Raw genomic sequence first — 18479 nt, forward strand, 5'->3', positions numbered from 1 at the left:
ATCCACTTGGTTTGAATTTTGAAAAGCATGGTTTTTGATAATTAGTATTTATATATGAGCTATATACATGTTCATGAGCTCATGATACTGTACTTTGAAACTGTATGATATTCAGTTACCACACAAACTTAATTAATTACTATGAAAATTTAAGCGTATTGAATTTATAAATTTAATTGTAATTTAAATACTATGAAAATACATCGGGATCGGTATTTCACGGCGGGTCATGTAGACTGATTGCAGTATCTTGGAATTCCTTCCAATATCTCTAAAATAATATTGTATGTATATATGGGAATAAAAGTATTCAAGTATCTATTATAATTTTTAACCGGCATTTTAAATAATTTACTGTAAATAAGTTCATTACTACATGTATATATTTTATTTCCAGTGAAAAATATGTTATTCCTATAGACATTTTTTATAAAGTAAAACAAAATTAAAACCAAAAAAAAAAATAAAAATAAAAAAAAAATAAAAAAATCAGAGCATGACTCGAACACTTTCCTCAATAAACGTCCCTTTAATTAAAGAGCTCCTCGCAAACCACTAGACCACGGAGTCACACTTATATGTCTTTTTAAATAGCATACAGTTCTTTATATTTAGCAAGCGTTTTTGGACTTAGAATTTTTAAGAACACGGTGAAAATTTAAGTTAGTTAACTTAATTTTTTATGTAGAGTGGGTCTTCATACCAAATTTATGCAAGTGTAAAATGCAACATCTCATTGCCTTTCATTAATCGTTCTCAAAAAAAATGGTGCGATGACCCACTCTATTTAAAAAATGTATTTATATCATCCAATTTCTGTCAGTTTCTGTGAAAATTGAGCGTGATGCCATTTTTTGTGTTAATCAGAATCATTTTCGCTGTTACAGTATTCAGGTTTTGTCAAATATGTACATGATGTATGCAAATGGTAATAAACATTACATTAATTTATGGAAGGGAATTACCGCCAAAAGTCTATTTATCTTGCTTTTATTCTTATTCTGCCTACTTCTTTATTCTTTGTTATTATTGTAACTATATGTCACTTTATTGTTTTCATATACGTCTTTATTACATTTCACTTTGAACTTTTTTCATTCTTCATTTTGTCCTTACTTCTATGTTGCTTTATTCTTGTAAATTCGTTCTTCTTTCTTTTAAATTGATACAGTTTCTTTAATAAATAATTATGATCATCTCTATTACAAATGTAAATTCAGTCACGCAAACCATGAAGCGCATTCAACGAAGACGAATACAAGTAGTGTGAATTTAATGCGGCATTATAACGCTAGGTGGCAGGGTGTTCGCTGCGAGTGTTGGTAAAATTAGGTACACAAACCCGGGCCGAGGTTATTGGAGATTTTTCAATTTTCTGCCTTAAAACTTTATCAATCGAACCCAAATTTTCAAGTTATGTTAGTTATAAGTTTATTTGTATACGCGGTAAAATCGCTCCGAAATGCTCAATATTTTCTCGAAGAAAATTATTTGATTTTCCAAGTTTTTGGAAGACAGTATTAAGCTGACATTTTTAGTGGGTTTTTTTGACAAAAGGCTAATAAATTTATAAATTATTCCGATGCTAAACATTATATTTTAACTATTTATGAGCATTTCTTCTTTCAAATGTGCTTTTTTTTTGCTTTAAATGACACGTTTTAAGAAAATTTGGGTCATTAAAACCGGACCAATGATGAAAACTCCAAAATAATTGTGTATTTTCTGTCACCTGAAAAAAATAAGTAACTCTATTCAAGTTATTTGTTGGATGATTGAATTTTTGTTTTATTGATATAAAAAATTATTAAATATTTTGATAATTACTAGTATACCCTTATAAATTGAGTTGTTTTTCAGGACCCCTATATATTCTTCCACTGAACTGACATTTCTTTATTTCAGGATAATAACTGTTAATGCGCAGTCGTTTGATTCTGGGGACCGCGGGGCTAGTCTGGTTTCGGCCAACCCATAATGCTCTGCAAAGTAGTGCGGAACGTCATGGGTAGGCGTGACCGGAACCAGGCTAGACCGGGGCATACTAGAAATTTCCCCCGCTTTTTATGAAAATATATATTAATTTTTGGTATAGAAATAGCAATTTTCAATAAAGAAATAAATATCTCTAGTAAGCACACAGTGTTTGACATCAGAATAACTCAAAAAATTATTTTGTCAATGTGTCGATTGGCAAAAAATACGTAAAATGTCGGCTTGATATTGCCTACACATCTTAGCAAATTGGAAATCAAAAATCGCCAAAAATAATCTAAAATATTAAGATTTTCAAAATTTAAATACATGAATATAAATATTGGCAATTTTTACAGCGAATACAGATAAAACATAGAGACGTAGCATTGTTTTTGAAAGGGCCAGCCAGAGAAAAAAAAATAACTTACCTAAAATCTTGACAAGCAAAAAAAAAAAAAAAACAAACAAACAAACAAACCAAAAACAAAACAAACAAACAAAAAAAAACAAAAAAAAAAATTCTTCAAACTCGAAAATTCTATTGGGGGGGGGGGGAGGGGGGTCCAACTTCTTTCAGTACCAAATTTTACTCATACGTCACTACGTACATGGCCCTTATTTGACTAAACTACAACAAAAAGTGGGAGGGGGTCAAACAGTTCATTGAACATTTTCAGTAGTAAAAAGTTATGGCTAGAAAAATGGTTGGTGGCCAGCCCCCCCCCCCCACTACCGGTGTCATATAGTGAGACTTACCCCATAGTGAGTCTTCCCCCCGGAAATCTGGCTATATGGTGAGGGGGGGGGGGCAATGACTATATAGTAAGCCTTCCGCCCTAAACAACCATAGTGGGACTTCCCCTTCCGGGTTTGGTCAGTTTCGATTTTATTTACATCGACGATGTATATATTGCATATTTAGGTAATGATCTTATATATAAAAAAAAGATGAATAGTTTCAAATGAATCAATATAAAAGTGCGCATTAAAAATTTATCGTGCACAGCAGATTATAGTATTGTTTCGAGACGATTCTTATCAAAAGGAAAAAAAACGTAATTAGTTTAACAGTAAAGAGGTCATTACCCGTAGAAACGTGCAGTTTACCTATGTTTACCTGCATGGTTAAGAAGTTTTAATTATAAAAATCACTATTAAAATGTTTTAATTTTTTATTCATATATTTATTTATTCATTCATATAGGACGGATAACTTTTATCCAAACACTGAAAACGTTAGTATAAAAACATTGTTTTACAATAAAAAAATATTCGAAAACTAAATTAAAGGGGGAAGTTTCGCTATGAAGGGGGAAGACTGACTATGTAGTGAGACTTTCCCCTGGAGAAGTCTCACTATATAGCTAGTCTTCCGGGGGAAGTCTTACCATCTAGGCAGCCTTCAGGGGGAACGACACCAGGTACATGTCTGATCCTATAACACACATATTTGAAAATTTGGGTTTGATTGATAAAGTATTAAGGCAGAAATTTGAAAAATTTCTTATAACCACTGCCCGGGTTTGTGTACCTAATTTTACCAACACTCGCAGCAAACACCCTGCCACCTAGCGTTATAATGCCGCATTAAATTCGCACTACTTGTATTCGTCTTCGTTGAATGCGCTTCATGGTTTGCGTGACTAAATTTACATTTGTAATAGAGATGATCATAATTATTTATTAAAGAAACTGTATCAATTTAAAAGAAAGAAGAACGAATTTACAAGAATAAAGCAACATAGAAGTAAGGACAAAATGAAGAATGAAAAAAGTTCAAAGTGAAATGTAATAAAGACGAATATGAAAACAATAAAGTGACATATAGTTACAATAATAACAAAGAATAAAAAAGTAGGCAGAATAAGAATAAAAGCAAGATAAATAGACTTTTGGCTGTAATTCCCTTCCATATTAATTCAACAAAAAGTGAAATTTTTGTAAATTGAATTTTTTGATTTTTTATCGATCGTTATGTAGGCATATGGCTCGGCTTATCCCCTCAGTTTCTTAGGCTCAAATGCTCGAGACCAATGGTCAGAATTATGTTGTCATGATAAACTTCATCCTCACAACGTCAGAAGTCCTGAGTCAACACGTTGCCGTTGGACCCCTGACAAATTTCATTCGATATCTCATTGAGAAGCAAAGTAAAGACAATGTAAACAGAAATGAATAAGTTGACACCCAAACTGCACATGTTACGCTTTGTTTATCACCGAAAGTATGGAACGCCGGGACTGTCTTATATGAAGATTAAACATTATATGTATTGTTCTCTTCATTATATGTGGTACTATTTTAATTATATGAAATAGTTTTTACATTATATCGTGTGCAACTTCCATTATATACAGTACTTCTTTCATTATATGATGTAGACATATTATATTATGTACATCTATCATTATATGAAGTGGTTTTATCATTATATGAAGTGATTTTTACATTATATGCGGTAGATCTAACATTATATGCAGTGAACACAACAATATATTATGTACTTCTCACATTATATACAGTATATTCATCATTATATGTTGTATTTCTGTTATTATGATGATGCTGATCGTTAAATATTATGTCCGGTCCTGTTAGCATTCCGTGCGGTAGATTTTGCATTTCGTTATGATGTAGACACAGTATTATGTACATAATATAATGACATATCTACATCATATAATGAAAGAAGTACTGTATATAATGGAAGTTGCACACGATATACTGTAAAAACTATTTCATATAATTAAAATAGTACCACATAATTATAATGAAGAGAACACTGCATATAATATTTTATCCTCATATAAGACAGTCCCGGCGTTCCATAGGCTTAATGTGATTGGTTGAGCAATCAAGATTTGTAATTTTCCCGAAAGATGTCGCTGCATATCGAATGAAATTTGTTATTGAAGGCATAAAATGATTTACAGCAACAATTTACTATTTTACTATCACAAGTACAACAAATGCTACATTTGAGGCAATAAACGCTAGCAACGAGAAAGTAGCAAAAACAATGTCGCTACATCTTCCAACATCTGTCCAATTGATGACATCAGTTTTCTCTGCCTTTCTGACGTCACTCAGAGAAATCGAAGTCGTCATTTGCTTACCATTTACAATTTTATAGACCTTGTACGTTTCTTCGTTATCATATTTATCTTCGCTTTTGTTCGGAGAACATTTCTTGCATAAAATCAGGCCACAGATGGCTTGAAGATATACAGGTACTTTTCTCGAGTCTGGCATGTCGTAAAAATACAGGGAAACAATTGTTAATGTAGTCACTAGAACGCTCAGAACGAGGTCTATAAGCAGTTTAATGCACAGTAGAGAAATCTGGGGACGGGAGACATGTGGCAGTTTGTCAGAAGCTATTGTCTGAAACACTGCTATGGCGAGAAGCACTGTAATAGAGTAACCAACTCTTTCACCAGATTCCGCGGGCAGGAGAAAAACAAGAATGTTTAATAAACCAATGACAATGATTGGGAGAATCATATTGATGAGATAAAACGTTGGCATTCTGGTCAATGTCAGTTGGATAACCATAGCGTTAATCTGATTTGTACTGTCTTCATGAACAAATGCGGAAGTGTCGGTAAGGTTCCATAATCCATGTTCGTCATACACGTAAGTGTTGACATCGTCACGAATGGAGTAAAATCCCACTTCTTGTATACCGTATCCCCACGAACTGAAATAAATGCTGCAGATTTGAGTGTCATATGGATAATAGTAAATGTTTGGCGTACAAGAAGACGAGAACACATCCGCCGGGTACCAGTAGGATTTCCCTTGGGAATCGTACCTAACGGGTACATCGTCGGTACCGAGTTTCCGGAAGTCGCTATGAGAAGTGGTGAGAATAATATTTGGTACCCAGACGTCTTTAGTCTCAAACATAACATTGTTAGTGCCATTGTGGTGATCTGGGTTCCATTTCATTCGATAATCCTCCCACTGCAAGAAGAAGAAGCCGACTACGGCGAGTTTTCCGTTCACTTCGTCGTATTCAGCAATCTTTATGATATTAAACATAAATGCGATATAAGTTCTCCGCGACAAATTCTCGCTCCCTCTGATCATATTGTTGTAGCCATCAAGTAGTTTTTTGGATAGCTGATACACATCATCGTGGTAAGTAGAACCTACAGTCCCGATCAGTAAAACGATGAAAACTGGAATTTTGTTCATTATCGCTTGTCACTGCTAAAGAGTTCATCTGCACGGTGTCATATAATCCAGTGAGATTGCCCTGTGTTACGCTTCAAGAATCCTGCATTATAAAGAAAAGCTTGAATATTCTGCTGGAGTTAAATCACAGGTATTATTGAGGACAGTTAACGTCCAATTCACTGGTAATTGTCATCGATTGCAATGAAAACACTGTAACAGTTCTCCACTAGTCTATCAACAATCATTTATGTGACATTTGATGTTGTACCTGAAATTGACATCAGAGAGATAGTCCTATAAATTTAGGCGTAGCTTTAAATTCAAAAACTGAATAAACAGACCAGAATTTTTAGACCTGATAAAATCTGTCGTTACTTTTCTCTGAATAATGAGGAAACATTCGGCGTGTGCAAAAGATTCTACTTGTATATGCCTTTGTTTGTTCGACTTGCATGGGGCATGAGGAAGTACCTGTCGTTTGATTGGTATTGGTCTGAAGGTATTGGTCTGAAATTGATGATTTCTAATTTATTTATTTTACCGAAACAAAAGAACTTTTTTCCCAATATCATCAAGAAGATATATCTAAAGAAATTATTGATATTGAAATTTTAATATTTATTCAAAGATCACTCACTCCACTTACTTCTAATGGTTCAGAAGAGCTGAAAATATTAATAAAACCTTTGTACCGATGCCTATTGTAGTGAAATCTGTGCTTAAATGATTTCGCAATTCACTACTATTGTTGGTGTGTATTGATAGGATCAGAATTATTATTTCTTAAGAAGAACATTAAATAGCTTACTAAATGTATCGTGTTAGGAAAGCAAACAAAAAGCTTTTACTCGGCTAAAACTTCTCATATGTCTCCGTTTTGTTGTCCTTTTGCATTTTACGTGTACCGGATATTAACATGTATAAACGATATTAGTATACATTAACAACATAATACATTTCCTTGTGAAAATATTTACGCGGAAGATCAAGACTTGAATCCAAAGAGTATATATTTAAACATTTACCGAACTGCTTATATTCAACGGATTGATCCCATTGTAAAAAAAAAAAAAAAGAAAAAAAGAAAAAAAAAAGAAAAAAAAAAAAAAATCAGGGTGATTTTTGAAAAAAGCCTCTAATTGTTTGAGATGCTTTTATGCAAATCTTAAAAGATGTTACAAAACACGAAAGTTACAAATTTTCACCTTTAAAATGTTTAAAAATCGTTTTTAATGTTGTATTGTTGGTATATGTACGTATAAGGTTTGGCGTGGGTATGCCACACACAATTTGTAAAATATACTAGATTTGGTAGCTTTGGGAGATCATTCTAGTTCCATTCTTAGGAACCATCCAAATTACGCACGTAAATTAAATCCCAGTCAAGGGTTGTGTTCATGTGGTAAACATTTACACTTTATCCGTGGTTCAGGACTTGAATTAGTACCAGCAAAAGAAAATTAGGTCGTAAGTAAAGATAATACAAAGAAATGAACAGTTTTACCGCTCAGATTCAGTTAAGCTGTGCCAATGGCCATTTAAAAATGTCCATTATATTTCATATCTAAAAATCAAGAGAACATTTTCGGAAGTTTTCTGTATGTCAAATTTTGATGAGATGAAAAAATAAAATATTTGGATAACATATATTATTTAAAATCGCTGACAGAAAAATTTTGCCCTAGATACAGTGTAACACAAAACGAATGCAACGTAAATTACCGTAACGTAATTCACAAAACAGATGATTATTTGGCTCTTAAAAAAAATGGAAATTTTGAATTCCATAGACTAGACAGATAGATATAGATAGAGAGAGAGAGAGAGAGAGAGAGAGAGAGAGAGAGAGAGAGAGAGAGAGAGATCGATAGAATGTTTTATTTTCATTTATTTATTTATTTTGCATTTATTGACGACTGAAAATTCATATTTCTCTTAAAGAACAATATATTCTCAACAAAAAATTATATAATTCAAACATGGAAAGCATGAAAGATTATAGGGTTTCATGACAATTAATTCAGTTTACGCTTTAATGTGACCATGAGATATTACATTTTTTTTTTCATTTAATTAACACTTATCTGAAAACTGCTTTTTAATACAATATTTTTCATATTTTACTTCTCGATATGGATTTACGAAAAATATAGGCTTAGATTATATTTGACCAACAAAGACGCAATTTTCGCATACCGTCAAATTGTGAAACTTTTTTTGAGAGTTCCTTGGTACTTTTTATGTTTCAAAACAGCTAGCAAATTATACAGTTATTTCTGTTTTTGACTAAAAAAAAAAAAAAAACCCTGAAAAAACAAGCAAATTAAAAGAATTACAAGTAATAGCTTTTCAAAAAGCTTGCCAGACTAATCAATCAATATCTATGGAACGTATATGCAAGAGAGGTGCTAAACGTTTCCGTCATCAAGGAGCGACATAGTTGCGAGATTTGGACACAAGATGTACAATTGACTTTCTCAAATGTCATAACCAAATACTACAGATTAACGAATATCTAAGACATGCCACTATTCAATCATTTATTAGTTAGCCCACGGGCTGACAAGTTACGTTGGGATGAAGCCCTAAGTGCGATAGAGTAGATTATAATTTTGGGGAAAATAGTTAGATGATTCTAAAGAAATTCATATTACACGTACTCTCTTACTAGAGGATGCACTTCTCTGGTCAGTGACAGATTGATGAGACGGCCTCTTTTTATAGACTGGTCTGTTTTCCGTCGTTCTCGACGTCGAAGTAAATTATGAACAGTTTTAACTGCCTTTTCTTGAAGTGTTTGAGACAAAAATGCTTCAATGCTGCTCTAGAACTCAAAGTAAATGGACTGTACACTTTATAGCTAGAGAAAAACAAGATACTAATAACACCCCCCCCCCTCCCCCCGGACGAAACTCACGCGCTGATGGTCTTACCATATGCATGTATTATAAATTATTTTAAAATAAATCTTTATGTGCAGTTTTAAAATTATTTAGTTTTTCTTTTCAATCGATTTCAGGACCTTTCTCATAATTATAATAACGTGCTTTTATATGAAATGAAAACTAGTACAGATCATGATGTATTCTTCATTTTGCCGATTCTTTGCTTAGAACCTTACGGGAGTTAAGCCCATTCCTTTATGGGTACTGACCTACTATTGTCACTATCCTTGTTCATCACAAAGCATGAAATAATATGCTACTGGCTGACTTTCTAAGCTTATTTAAAAACCTAACCTTGTAACGTACATTGTTAATAAATGTAATATTGAAAGTAAAGGTGGGAAACAAACTGAATGAAGAAGGGATGTCCCATTTACTAGGTCGAGGGAGTTTGCTTATGATTGGAACTAGTTCACTTATGGGATAAATAGTAAGAATAATCAGCAAATCCATTGCTTTAGTGTTGCCTGCCCATATACAATGTGTTCTTTTAAAAATGAGATTAAATTTACTGTTAATAAAAAATCTGAAGCTTAAGAATCAGGTTAAAAGAATAAACGTTATTTATTTCCATAGAAGTTATCACACCCATTCAATAGAACAATCCAAGAAAAAGGCGCGAAGATGTGACATTTGGCGCGAAATGATTGTGTCACCCCTTTTGTAGAAGGCAAATGGACTGATCCAGTAGTTTAGAAACGCAGAAAAAATGTTACACGGACATGCCCGTACAAAGAATCGCAAAGAATAAACATGTGCATGCCAGAAAACTGAAGGAATTAAACACATCATTATTTTGCATCAGTAATACGATTATTTTTTCAGCAAACTATATTTGTTTAAATGCAGGTAACAAATTCCAGTGTAAATCAGCTTCCAGAAAATCTAGTTTATTTAGAATGATCGCTTAGTTTCGGATCTTGAAAAAATTAATCCTTATACGAGTGGGGTCTATCAGCTAACATCCGCAACTGTACTCGGCAGTGCTGGTACCGGACATCCATGACTGTACCTGCTTACTAATATCAAAAACGGAATGTCAGAGCAAGATTTTCCGGATTGTTCAACATATTAAACTATATGTTGTTAATTAAGAATGGATTGTTTTTTTTAATGAAACATACGAAATGTGTTAATAATTAATCTACTTTATGGAAGGCTGTAATCGCCAAAACGGTAACGATAACTGGCTTAGTGAATATATCGCGGAAAATATATGTAAACTTGACTATGCCTAAATTTTGTATATCTATGACTGTATACCTGTGCCTGATATACACCATCTGCGACTGTACCTGTGCCGTACATACACACTACCACTGACTCAACCCGCGCTTGATTAATAACATCCACGACAAAAAATTCTGTGGATTTTCTCCGATTTAAATTAAGACTGAATTCAATCAAAGCGCAATTAACGCTAATCTTTATATTACCCATGACAGTGATACCGAGACAAACGATGTCAGCAGTGATTAGGGAAGGATCCAAAACTTTTACAGATTTGAATTTAAAGCTTTATGTTCAGAGTACAATATGAGCCAGGTCTTTAATTTTTTTTTCGGGGGGGGGGGGGGGGGGGCTGGGGGCATGATTTCAATATCCTACATGCTCAATAATAATGATAAATTTAAAATGAAACATGCTAGTATAATTATAGAAAATATACGAGTAAACAATAAACAAAGTAAAATAAAAAAGGAAATTAAAATACATATTGGAATTAATTTGTAATCCTTAATTTTATGTTAGAAAGTATAAGTACGTCACAATATTATTAATTTCACCCATTTCATTGATCACGCAAGTGGTGTCAATGAAAAGCACAGGTTTTTTTCCCCATAAATATACATTTGTATGTCTTATGATATATACGGGTGGAATGGGCTGATCCACCCGTTTTCAATGTGTTATATATAAACATCTCAAGTGCACCCCAGGAAGTAGCCTCCTATGCCCTGAAAAAGAATAGTTCCTGACAAAAAAAAAAAAAATATTTATTTACAAAGTACATAAAATTTACTAGGCACAGGTATCAAAGTTGTAAAAATAGGCTGGAAGCCCCCCCCCCCCCCCGCAAAAAAAAAAAAAAAAAAAAAAAAAATTCTCAAAAGAAATAAAAATTAATTTTATATGCATGGAACAATTAACATCTTGACTGGTCGATAACCGTGGCGTGATACCTGAAATATGCAGGGTATGGTATTAAAATAATTGCTCATATTAAAGGAAATTAATGCTATAATTATTGATAACATCCGAAGAAAATATTTGTATAAGTAAATATTCTTATTAGATCCGCCTCTCTAAGATTCTGCAATCAATTTTCTGGAATCAATCTATAGGGAATATCGGTGAACAGCGTTAATAGCACCTTTATTGTGTTCAGCTCAAAGAAAATCGTAAGGAATTTCTTGGGATGCAACATCCACAACTGTACCTGTCCTGACAACTCTAGAAATTTTACACCATGACTGTACCGGTGTCTGATTGACAACATCCACGACTGTACCTGTCCAGTACACACACTTTATTCTACATCCATGACTGTACCAGTGCTTATAAACAACATCCATGACTGTACCTGTGCCTTATAAACAACATCCATGACTGTACCTGTCCAGTACACACACTTTATTCTAGAACCATGACTGTACCTGTGCCTTATAAACAACATCCACGACTGTACCTGTCCAGTACACACACTTTATTCTACATCCATGACTGTGCCTGTGCTTATAAACAACATCCATGACTGTACCTGTGCTTATAAACAACATCCATGACTGTACCTGTGCAGTATACACATCTAACTCTACATCCCTAACTGTACCTGTGCCTTATAAACAACATCCACGACTGCACCTGTGCAGTATACACACTTTATTCTACATCCCTGACTGTACCTGTGCCTTATAAACAACATCCACGACTGTACCTGTCCAGTACACACACTTTATTCTACATCCATGACTGTACCTGTGCCTTATAAACAACATCCACGACTGTACCTGTCCAGTACACACACTTTATTCTACATCCATGACTGTACCTGTGCCTTATAAACAACATCCACGACTGTACCTGTCCAGTACACACACTTTATTCTACATCCATGACTGTGCCTGTGCTTATAAACAACATCCCTGACTGTACCTGTGCCTTATAAACAACATCCACGACTGCACCTGTGCAGTATACACACTTTATTCTACATCCCTGACTGTACCTGTGCCTTATAAACAACATCCACGACTGTACCTGTCCAGTACACACACTTTATTCTACATCCATGACTGTACCTGTGCCTTATAAACAACATCCATGACTGTACCTGTCCAGTACACACACTTTATTCTACATCCATGACTGTACCCGTGCCTTATAAACAACATCCACGACTGTATCTGTCCAGTACACACACTTTATTCTACATCCATGACTGTACCTGTGCCTAATAAACAACATCCATGACTGTACCTGTGCAGTATACACATCTAACTCTACATCCATGACTGTACCTGTGCAGTATACACATCTAACTCTACATCCCTGACTGTACCTGTGCCTTATAAACAACATCCATGACTGTACCTGTCCAGTATACACACTTTATTCTACATCCCTGACTGTACCTGTGCCTTATAAACAACATCCACGACTGTACCTGTCCAGTATACACATCTTACTATACATCCCTGACCTTACCTGTCCCTTATAAACAACATCCACGACTGTACCTGTCCAGTACACACACTTTATTCTACATCCATGACTGTACCTGTGCCTTATAAACAACATCCACGACTGTACCTGTGCATATATACATACTTTATTCTACATCCCCGACTGTACCTGTGCCTTATAAACAACATCCACGACTGTACCTGTCCAGTACACACACTTTATTCTACATCCATGACTGTGCCTGTGCTTATAAACAACATCCACGACTGCACCTGTGCAGTATACACACTTTATTCTACATCCATGACTGTACCTGTGCCTTATAAACAACATCCACGACTGTACCTGTCCAGTACACACACTTTATTCTACATCCCTGACTGTACCTGTCCCCTATAAACAACATCCATGACTGTACCTGTCCAGTACACACACTTTATTCTAGAACCATGACTGTACCTGTGCCTTATAAACAACATCCACGACTGTACCTGTCCAGTACACACACTTTATTCTACATCCATGACTGTGCCTGTGCTTATAAACAACATCCATGACTGTACCTGTGCTTATAAACAACATCCATGACTGTACCTGTGCAGTATACACATCTAACTCTACATCCCTGACTGTACCTGTGCCTTATAAACAACATCCACGACTGCACCTGTGCAGTATACACACTTTATTCTACATCCCTGACTGTACCTGTGCCTTATAAACAACATCCACGACTGTACCTGTCCAGTACACACACTTTATTCTACATCCATGACTGTACCTGTGCCTTATAAACAACATCCACGACTGTACCTGTCCAGTACACACACTTTATTCTACATCCCTGACTGTACCTGTGCCTTACAAACAACATCCACGACTGTACCTGTCCAGTACACACATCTTACTATACATCCATGACTGTACCTGTGCCTTATAAACAACATCCACGACTGTACCTGTGCAGTACACACACTTTATTCTACATCCATGACTGTACCTGTGCCTTATAAACAACATCCACAACTACCTGCGTATGACACACACTACATCTATGACTGTACCTATGCCTTATAATCAAGATTTACACACAATAAACTTCTCAGGGTTTAAGAGGTACGTATTGTATACTGTATTTGGACCATCCTACCATAAAAAACAACAATATTTAAACAATTTTCTTTCACTCACAAATTTTGATCTTTAAGTGTGTACTTGACTCCTAAAATTTGACCATGAAAATCAATTAGAATCAAGTTCGAGACACAATTAATCATCAGTGTACAGGTGGAAAACTCAAAGCTATAAGTCAACATATAGCCAATTACTATTATTAATTTTAATTAATTTTAATAAACATTTGTCGTATACGTTTGACGTATAATCAGTTGTAAACTATGATAATAATACCCCGCAACTTTGGGGTTGGCACAGAAGAAGGTGTAAAAATGTTTTCATAGTTGAAAACATTTTAGGATGGAATAGTGCATTTTATCGTGTTAACAAAGAAAGACCTATCGAAAATAATTATTATTGCAGTACATGTAATACTACATGTATCTACACTTCACAATTCAATGTTTAAATGGCATTCAAAAGAATTAAAAAAACAAGAAGTCTGTGAGCCAATGCTCACTAGTAATACCCCCGCTTTGACGTGAATGTACACAAGTTCAGTTATGGACAGAGACAAGAATGAACAAGAAGTTGACATCAGATTCGTACAAAAATGAATCCCACAATATGGCATGCCTAAACAAAGAGTGTGCTAAAATTTCAAGCATCTGCGATGAGTAGTTGCTGAGAAAACTGTGACGAAAATTTTGTTACGGACAGGCAGACAGACTGACACACAGACAGACGGACAGACCAGACAGACGGACAGACAGACAGACACGCAAGGGTAAAACAGTATACCCCCCCTTTCCTTCGGAGCGGGGGTATAATAACCCAATGATGAAACATGACATAAACAGGAGGGGAAAATGAGGAAAAAGTTGGACTTTTTTTCATGTGCTTAAGAGCCCTCTATACACTGCACACTAAAGAGTTCTAATTTTGTGGTACATTTATGCAAATAGAGTAATCTGCCCTTTCAATAAGAACAAGCATTATGAGAGTATTGCATTAGCAATACTAGTCCCCTACCGGCAAGTGTAATCTGGTTCCCGTTAAAAATTGAAAATGCCATAATTCCGTCAAAAATCAATGAAGCGGAACGAAATGCAAACTTCTTCTATAACTCATCAAGGTAAAGTCACATACCAAAAATCAGCTCAATATATGCAAGCGTTTAGAAAAAAAGTGCGGAAAACCAAGTGGGACAGACCGACAGACGGACGGACAGACTCAGAGGAAACCTATAGTCCCCTCCGGCTTCACCGGTAGGGGACTAATAAAATAAATTGAAACCGGAGGGGACGATAGGTTTCCTCTGAGTCTGTCCGTCCGTCTGTCTGTCAAACTGTCCGCCTAGCTGTCCCTCTGTCACTCTGTCCCACTTGGTTTTCCGCACTTTTTTCTAAACGCTTGCAAATATTAAGCTGATTTTGGTATGTTAGTGTGTGTTGATGAGTTACAGATCAAGTTTTTTTATTTCGTTCTGCTTCATTGATTTTTGAGGGAATTACAATTTTTTAATTTTTAAGGGTTTTCCACACTTTTTCCCCAAACGTTTGCAGATATTGAGTTGATTTTTGGTATATGAGTGTATCTTGATGAGTCACAGATCAAGTTTGCATTATGTTCCGCTTCAATGATTTTTTGACAGAATTACAGCATTTTCAATTTTTAATGGGAACCAGATTACACTTGCCGGTAGTGGACTAGTATTGTTAATGCAGAAAGCTTGTCTCAATAGCTCTAATACACATGCTTGAATAAACCATATGATAGCAAGAATGATAGTAAAATTCTGCCACCTATCGCAGAGTTAATTTAGAAAGTTGACATATTCGAATGATTTTTTCATATTCATATACCGAATATTTATGTGAATTTTATCAAAAAACATAACTTACTTGGGAGAACAAAGAGAGATAAGTCTATAATTTTGGTAAAACTTCATCTCTATAGAAATCAACGGAAAATATTTTTACCCCCCCCCCCTTCACTGAAATGACAATTCCTTTTAAAGTATTATGAATTGTTATTTCAGAAATTCAAATTTATACCAATTGTTTCTTGTTTCAGGGGAGTGGGTTGTTGGGGAGGGGGGGGGGTATGAGGGTGTAGAACATATATTTACATACTAAAAGCAGCAAAAATAGTCATTTTATTGCCAATGAATCTAATATGTCAGTTGACTTTTACATAAGTTAAACATACGGAGAGATTTGATGGTTATTTATCCATTTCCATGAGTATTTGAAAATCTGGATCACTTGTTATGTTTAAAACCCGATTTCAATTTATAAAATTGTCTAACCCTTCCCCCTCTTTATGAGAAGAGTTTTAAATGAGCAGTTAACTTTTTGACAATGGTTTTAAAATAATTAATCCATTACCTATAAACTCTTCTACAATAATAATAAAACTTGGCAGAAGTTGTGAAGGCGAGGATGGAGTATATCGAAAGAAGGAGTATTTCCTCTTAAAAAAAAAAAGACTAAATCCCAAGCTTTCTTGCAGGCATATATGATTCAATTTTTTTGACGGGGTGGGGGTTGCATTGGGGGTGGGGGTTCGGGTCACAAACGACAAAAGAACAAACTTTTAGTAGAGCCTTGAGTAACTTTTCTTGGATGTTGTTAATAACGCAAAGTTGCAGTCATGGAAGTAGAATAAAGTGTGTGTACTGGACAGGTACAGTCGTGAATGTTGTTTTTAAGGCACAGGTACAGTCATGGATGTAGAATAAAGTATGTATATATGCACAGGTACAGTCGTGGATGTTGTTTAAAAGGCACAGGTACAGTCATGGATGTAGAATAAAGTATGTGTACTGGACAGGTACAGTCGTGGATGTTGTTTATAAGACACAGGTACAGTCAAGGATGTAGAATAAAGTGTGTGTACTGGACAGGTACAGTCGTGGATGTTGTTTATAAGCACAGGTACAGTCATGGATGTAGAGTAAAGTATATGTACTGAACAGGTACAGTCGTGGATGTTGTTTATAAGACACAGGTACAGTCAGGGATGTAGAATAAAGTGTGTGTACTGGACAGGTACAGTCATGGATGTTGTTTATAAGACACAGGTACAGTCAGGGATGTAGAATAAAGTGTGTGTACTGGACAGGTACAGTCGTGGATGTTGTTTATAATGCACAGGTACAGTCATGGATGTAGAATAAAGTGTGTGTACTGGACAGGTACAGTCATGGATGTTGTTTATAAGGCACAGGTACAGTCAGGGATGTTGTCTATAAGGCACAGGTACAGTCAGGGATGTTGTTTATAAGGCATGGGTACAGTCATGGATGTTGTTTATAAGCACAGGTACAGTCATGGAAGTAGAATAAAGTGTATGTACTGGACAGGTACAGTCATGGATGTTGTTTATAATGCACAGGTACAGTCATGGATGTAGAATAAAGTGTGTGTACTGGACAGTTACACTCATGGATGTTGTTTATAAGCACAGGTACAGTCATGGATGTAGAATAAAGTGTGTGTAATGGACAGGTACAGTCGTGGATGTTGTTTATAAGACACAGGTACAGTCAGGGATGTAGAATAAAGTATGTGTACTGGACAGGTACAGTCGTGGATGTTGTTTATAAGCACAGGTACAGTCATGGATGTAGAATAAAGTATGTGTACTGGACAGGTACAGTCGTGGATGTTGTTTATAAGACACAGGTACAGTCAGGGATGTAGAATAAAGTGTGTGTACTAGACAGGTACAGTCATGGATGTTGTTTATAACGCACATGTACAGTCATGGATGTAGAGTAAGATGTGTATACTGCACAGGTACAGTCGTGGATGTTGTTTATAAGGCACAGGTACAGTCATGGATGTAGAATAAAGTGTGTGTACTGGACAGGTACAGTCATGGATGTTGTTTATAATGCACAGGTACAGTCATGGATGTAGAATAAAGTGTGTGTACTGGACAGGTACAGTCGTGGATGTTGTTTATAAGACACATGTACAGTCAGGGATGTAGAATAAAGTGTGTGTACTGGACAGGTACAGTCATGGATGTTGTTTATAAGCACAGGTACAGTCAGGGATGTAGAATAAAGTGTGTGTACTGGACAGGTACAGTCGTGGATGTTGTTTATAAGGCACAGGTACAGTCATGGATGTTGTTTATAAGGTACAGGTACAGTCGTGGATGTTGTTTATAAGACACAGCTTCAGTCATGGATGTTGTTTATAAGGCACAGCTTCAGTCATGGATGTTGTTTATAAGGTACAGGTACAGTCATGGATGTAAAATAAAGTGTGTGTACTGGACAGGTACAGTCATGGATGTTGTTTATAAGGCACAGGTACAGTCAGAGATTTTTGTTATAAGGCACAGGTACAGTCAGGGATGTTGTTTATAAGGCACAGGTACAGTCAGGGATGTTGTTTATAAGGCATGGGTACAGTCAGGGATGTTGTTTATAAGCACTGGTACAGTCATGGATGTAGAATAAAGTGTGTGTACTGGACAGGTACAGTCATGGATGTTGTCAATCAGGCACCGGTACAGTCATGGTGTAAAATTTCTAGAGTTGTCTTGACAGTACAG

At 35.4% G+C, this 18479-nt stretch overlaps 1 protein-coding gene across 1 annotated transcript; it reads right to left on the reverse strand.

The window, feature by feature from the left end:
* Positions 1–4903: 4903 nt before the first annotated feature.
* LOC133182080 (neuronal acetylcholine receptor subunit alpha-6-like) lies at positions 4904–6453 on the reverse strand. Its single transcript, XM_061316799.1, has one exon. The coding sequence runs from the start codon at positions 6175–6177 to the stop codon at positions 4921–4923; it is 1257 nt and encodes a 418-aa protein (XP_061172783.1). The 5' UTR covers positions 6178–6453; the 3' UTR covers positions 4904–4920.
* Positions 6454–18479: the final 12026 nt, after the last annotated feature.

Source organism: Saccostrea echinata, unplaced genomic scaffold (assembly GCF_033153115.1).
Source record: "Saccostrea echinata isolate AGI-Se365-2 ecotype Australia unplaced genomic scaffold, CSIRO_AGI_Sech_v1 ptg000009l, whole genome shotgun sequence".
Classification (NCBI taxonomy): Eukaryota; Metazoa; Mollusca; class Bivalvia; order Ostreida; family Ostreidae; genus Saccostrea; species Saccostrea echinata.

Excerpts from the sequence above, each read along its gene's own strand:
- LOC133182080 (XM_061316799.1), bottom strand. The coding sequence starts at position 6,177 with ATGAACAAAATTCCAGTTTTCATCGTTTTACTGATCGGGACTGTAGGT.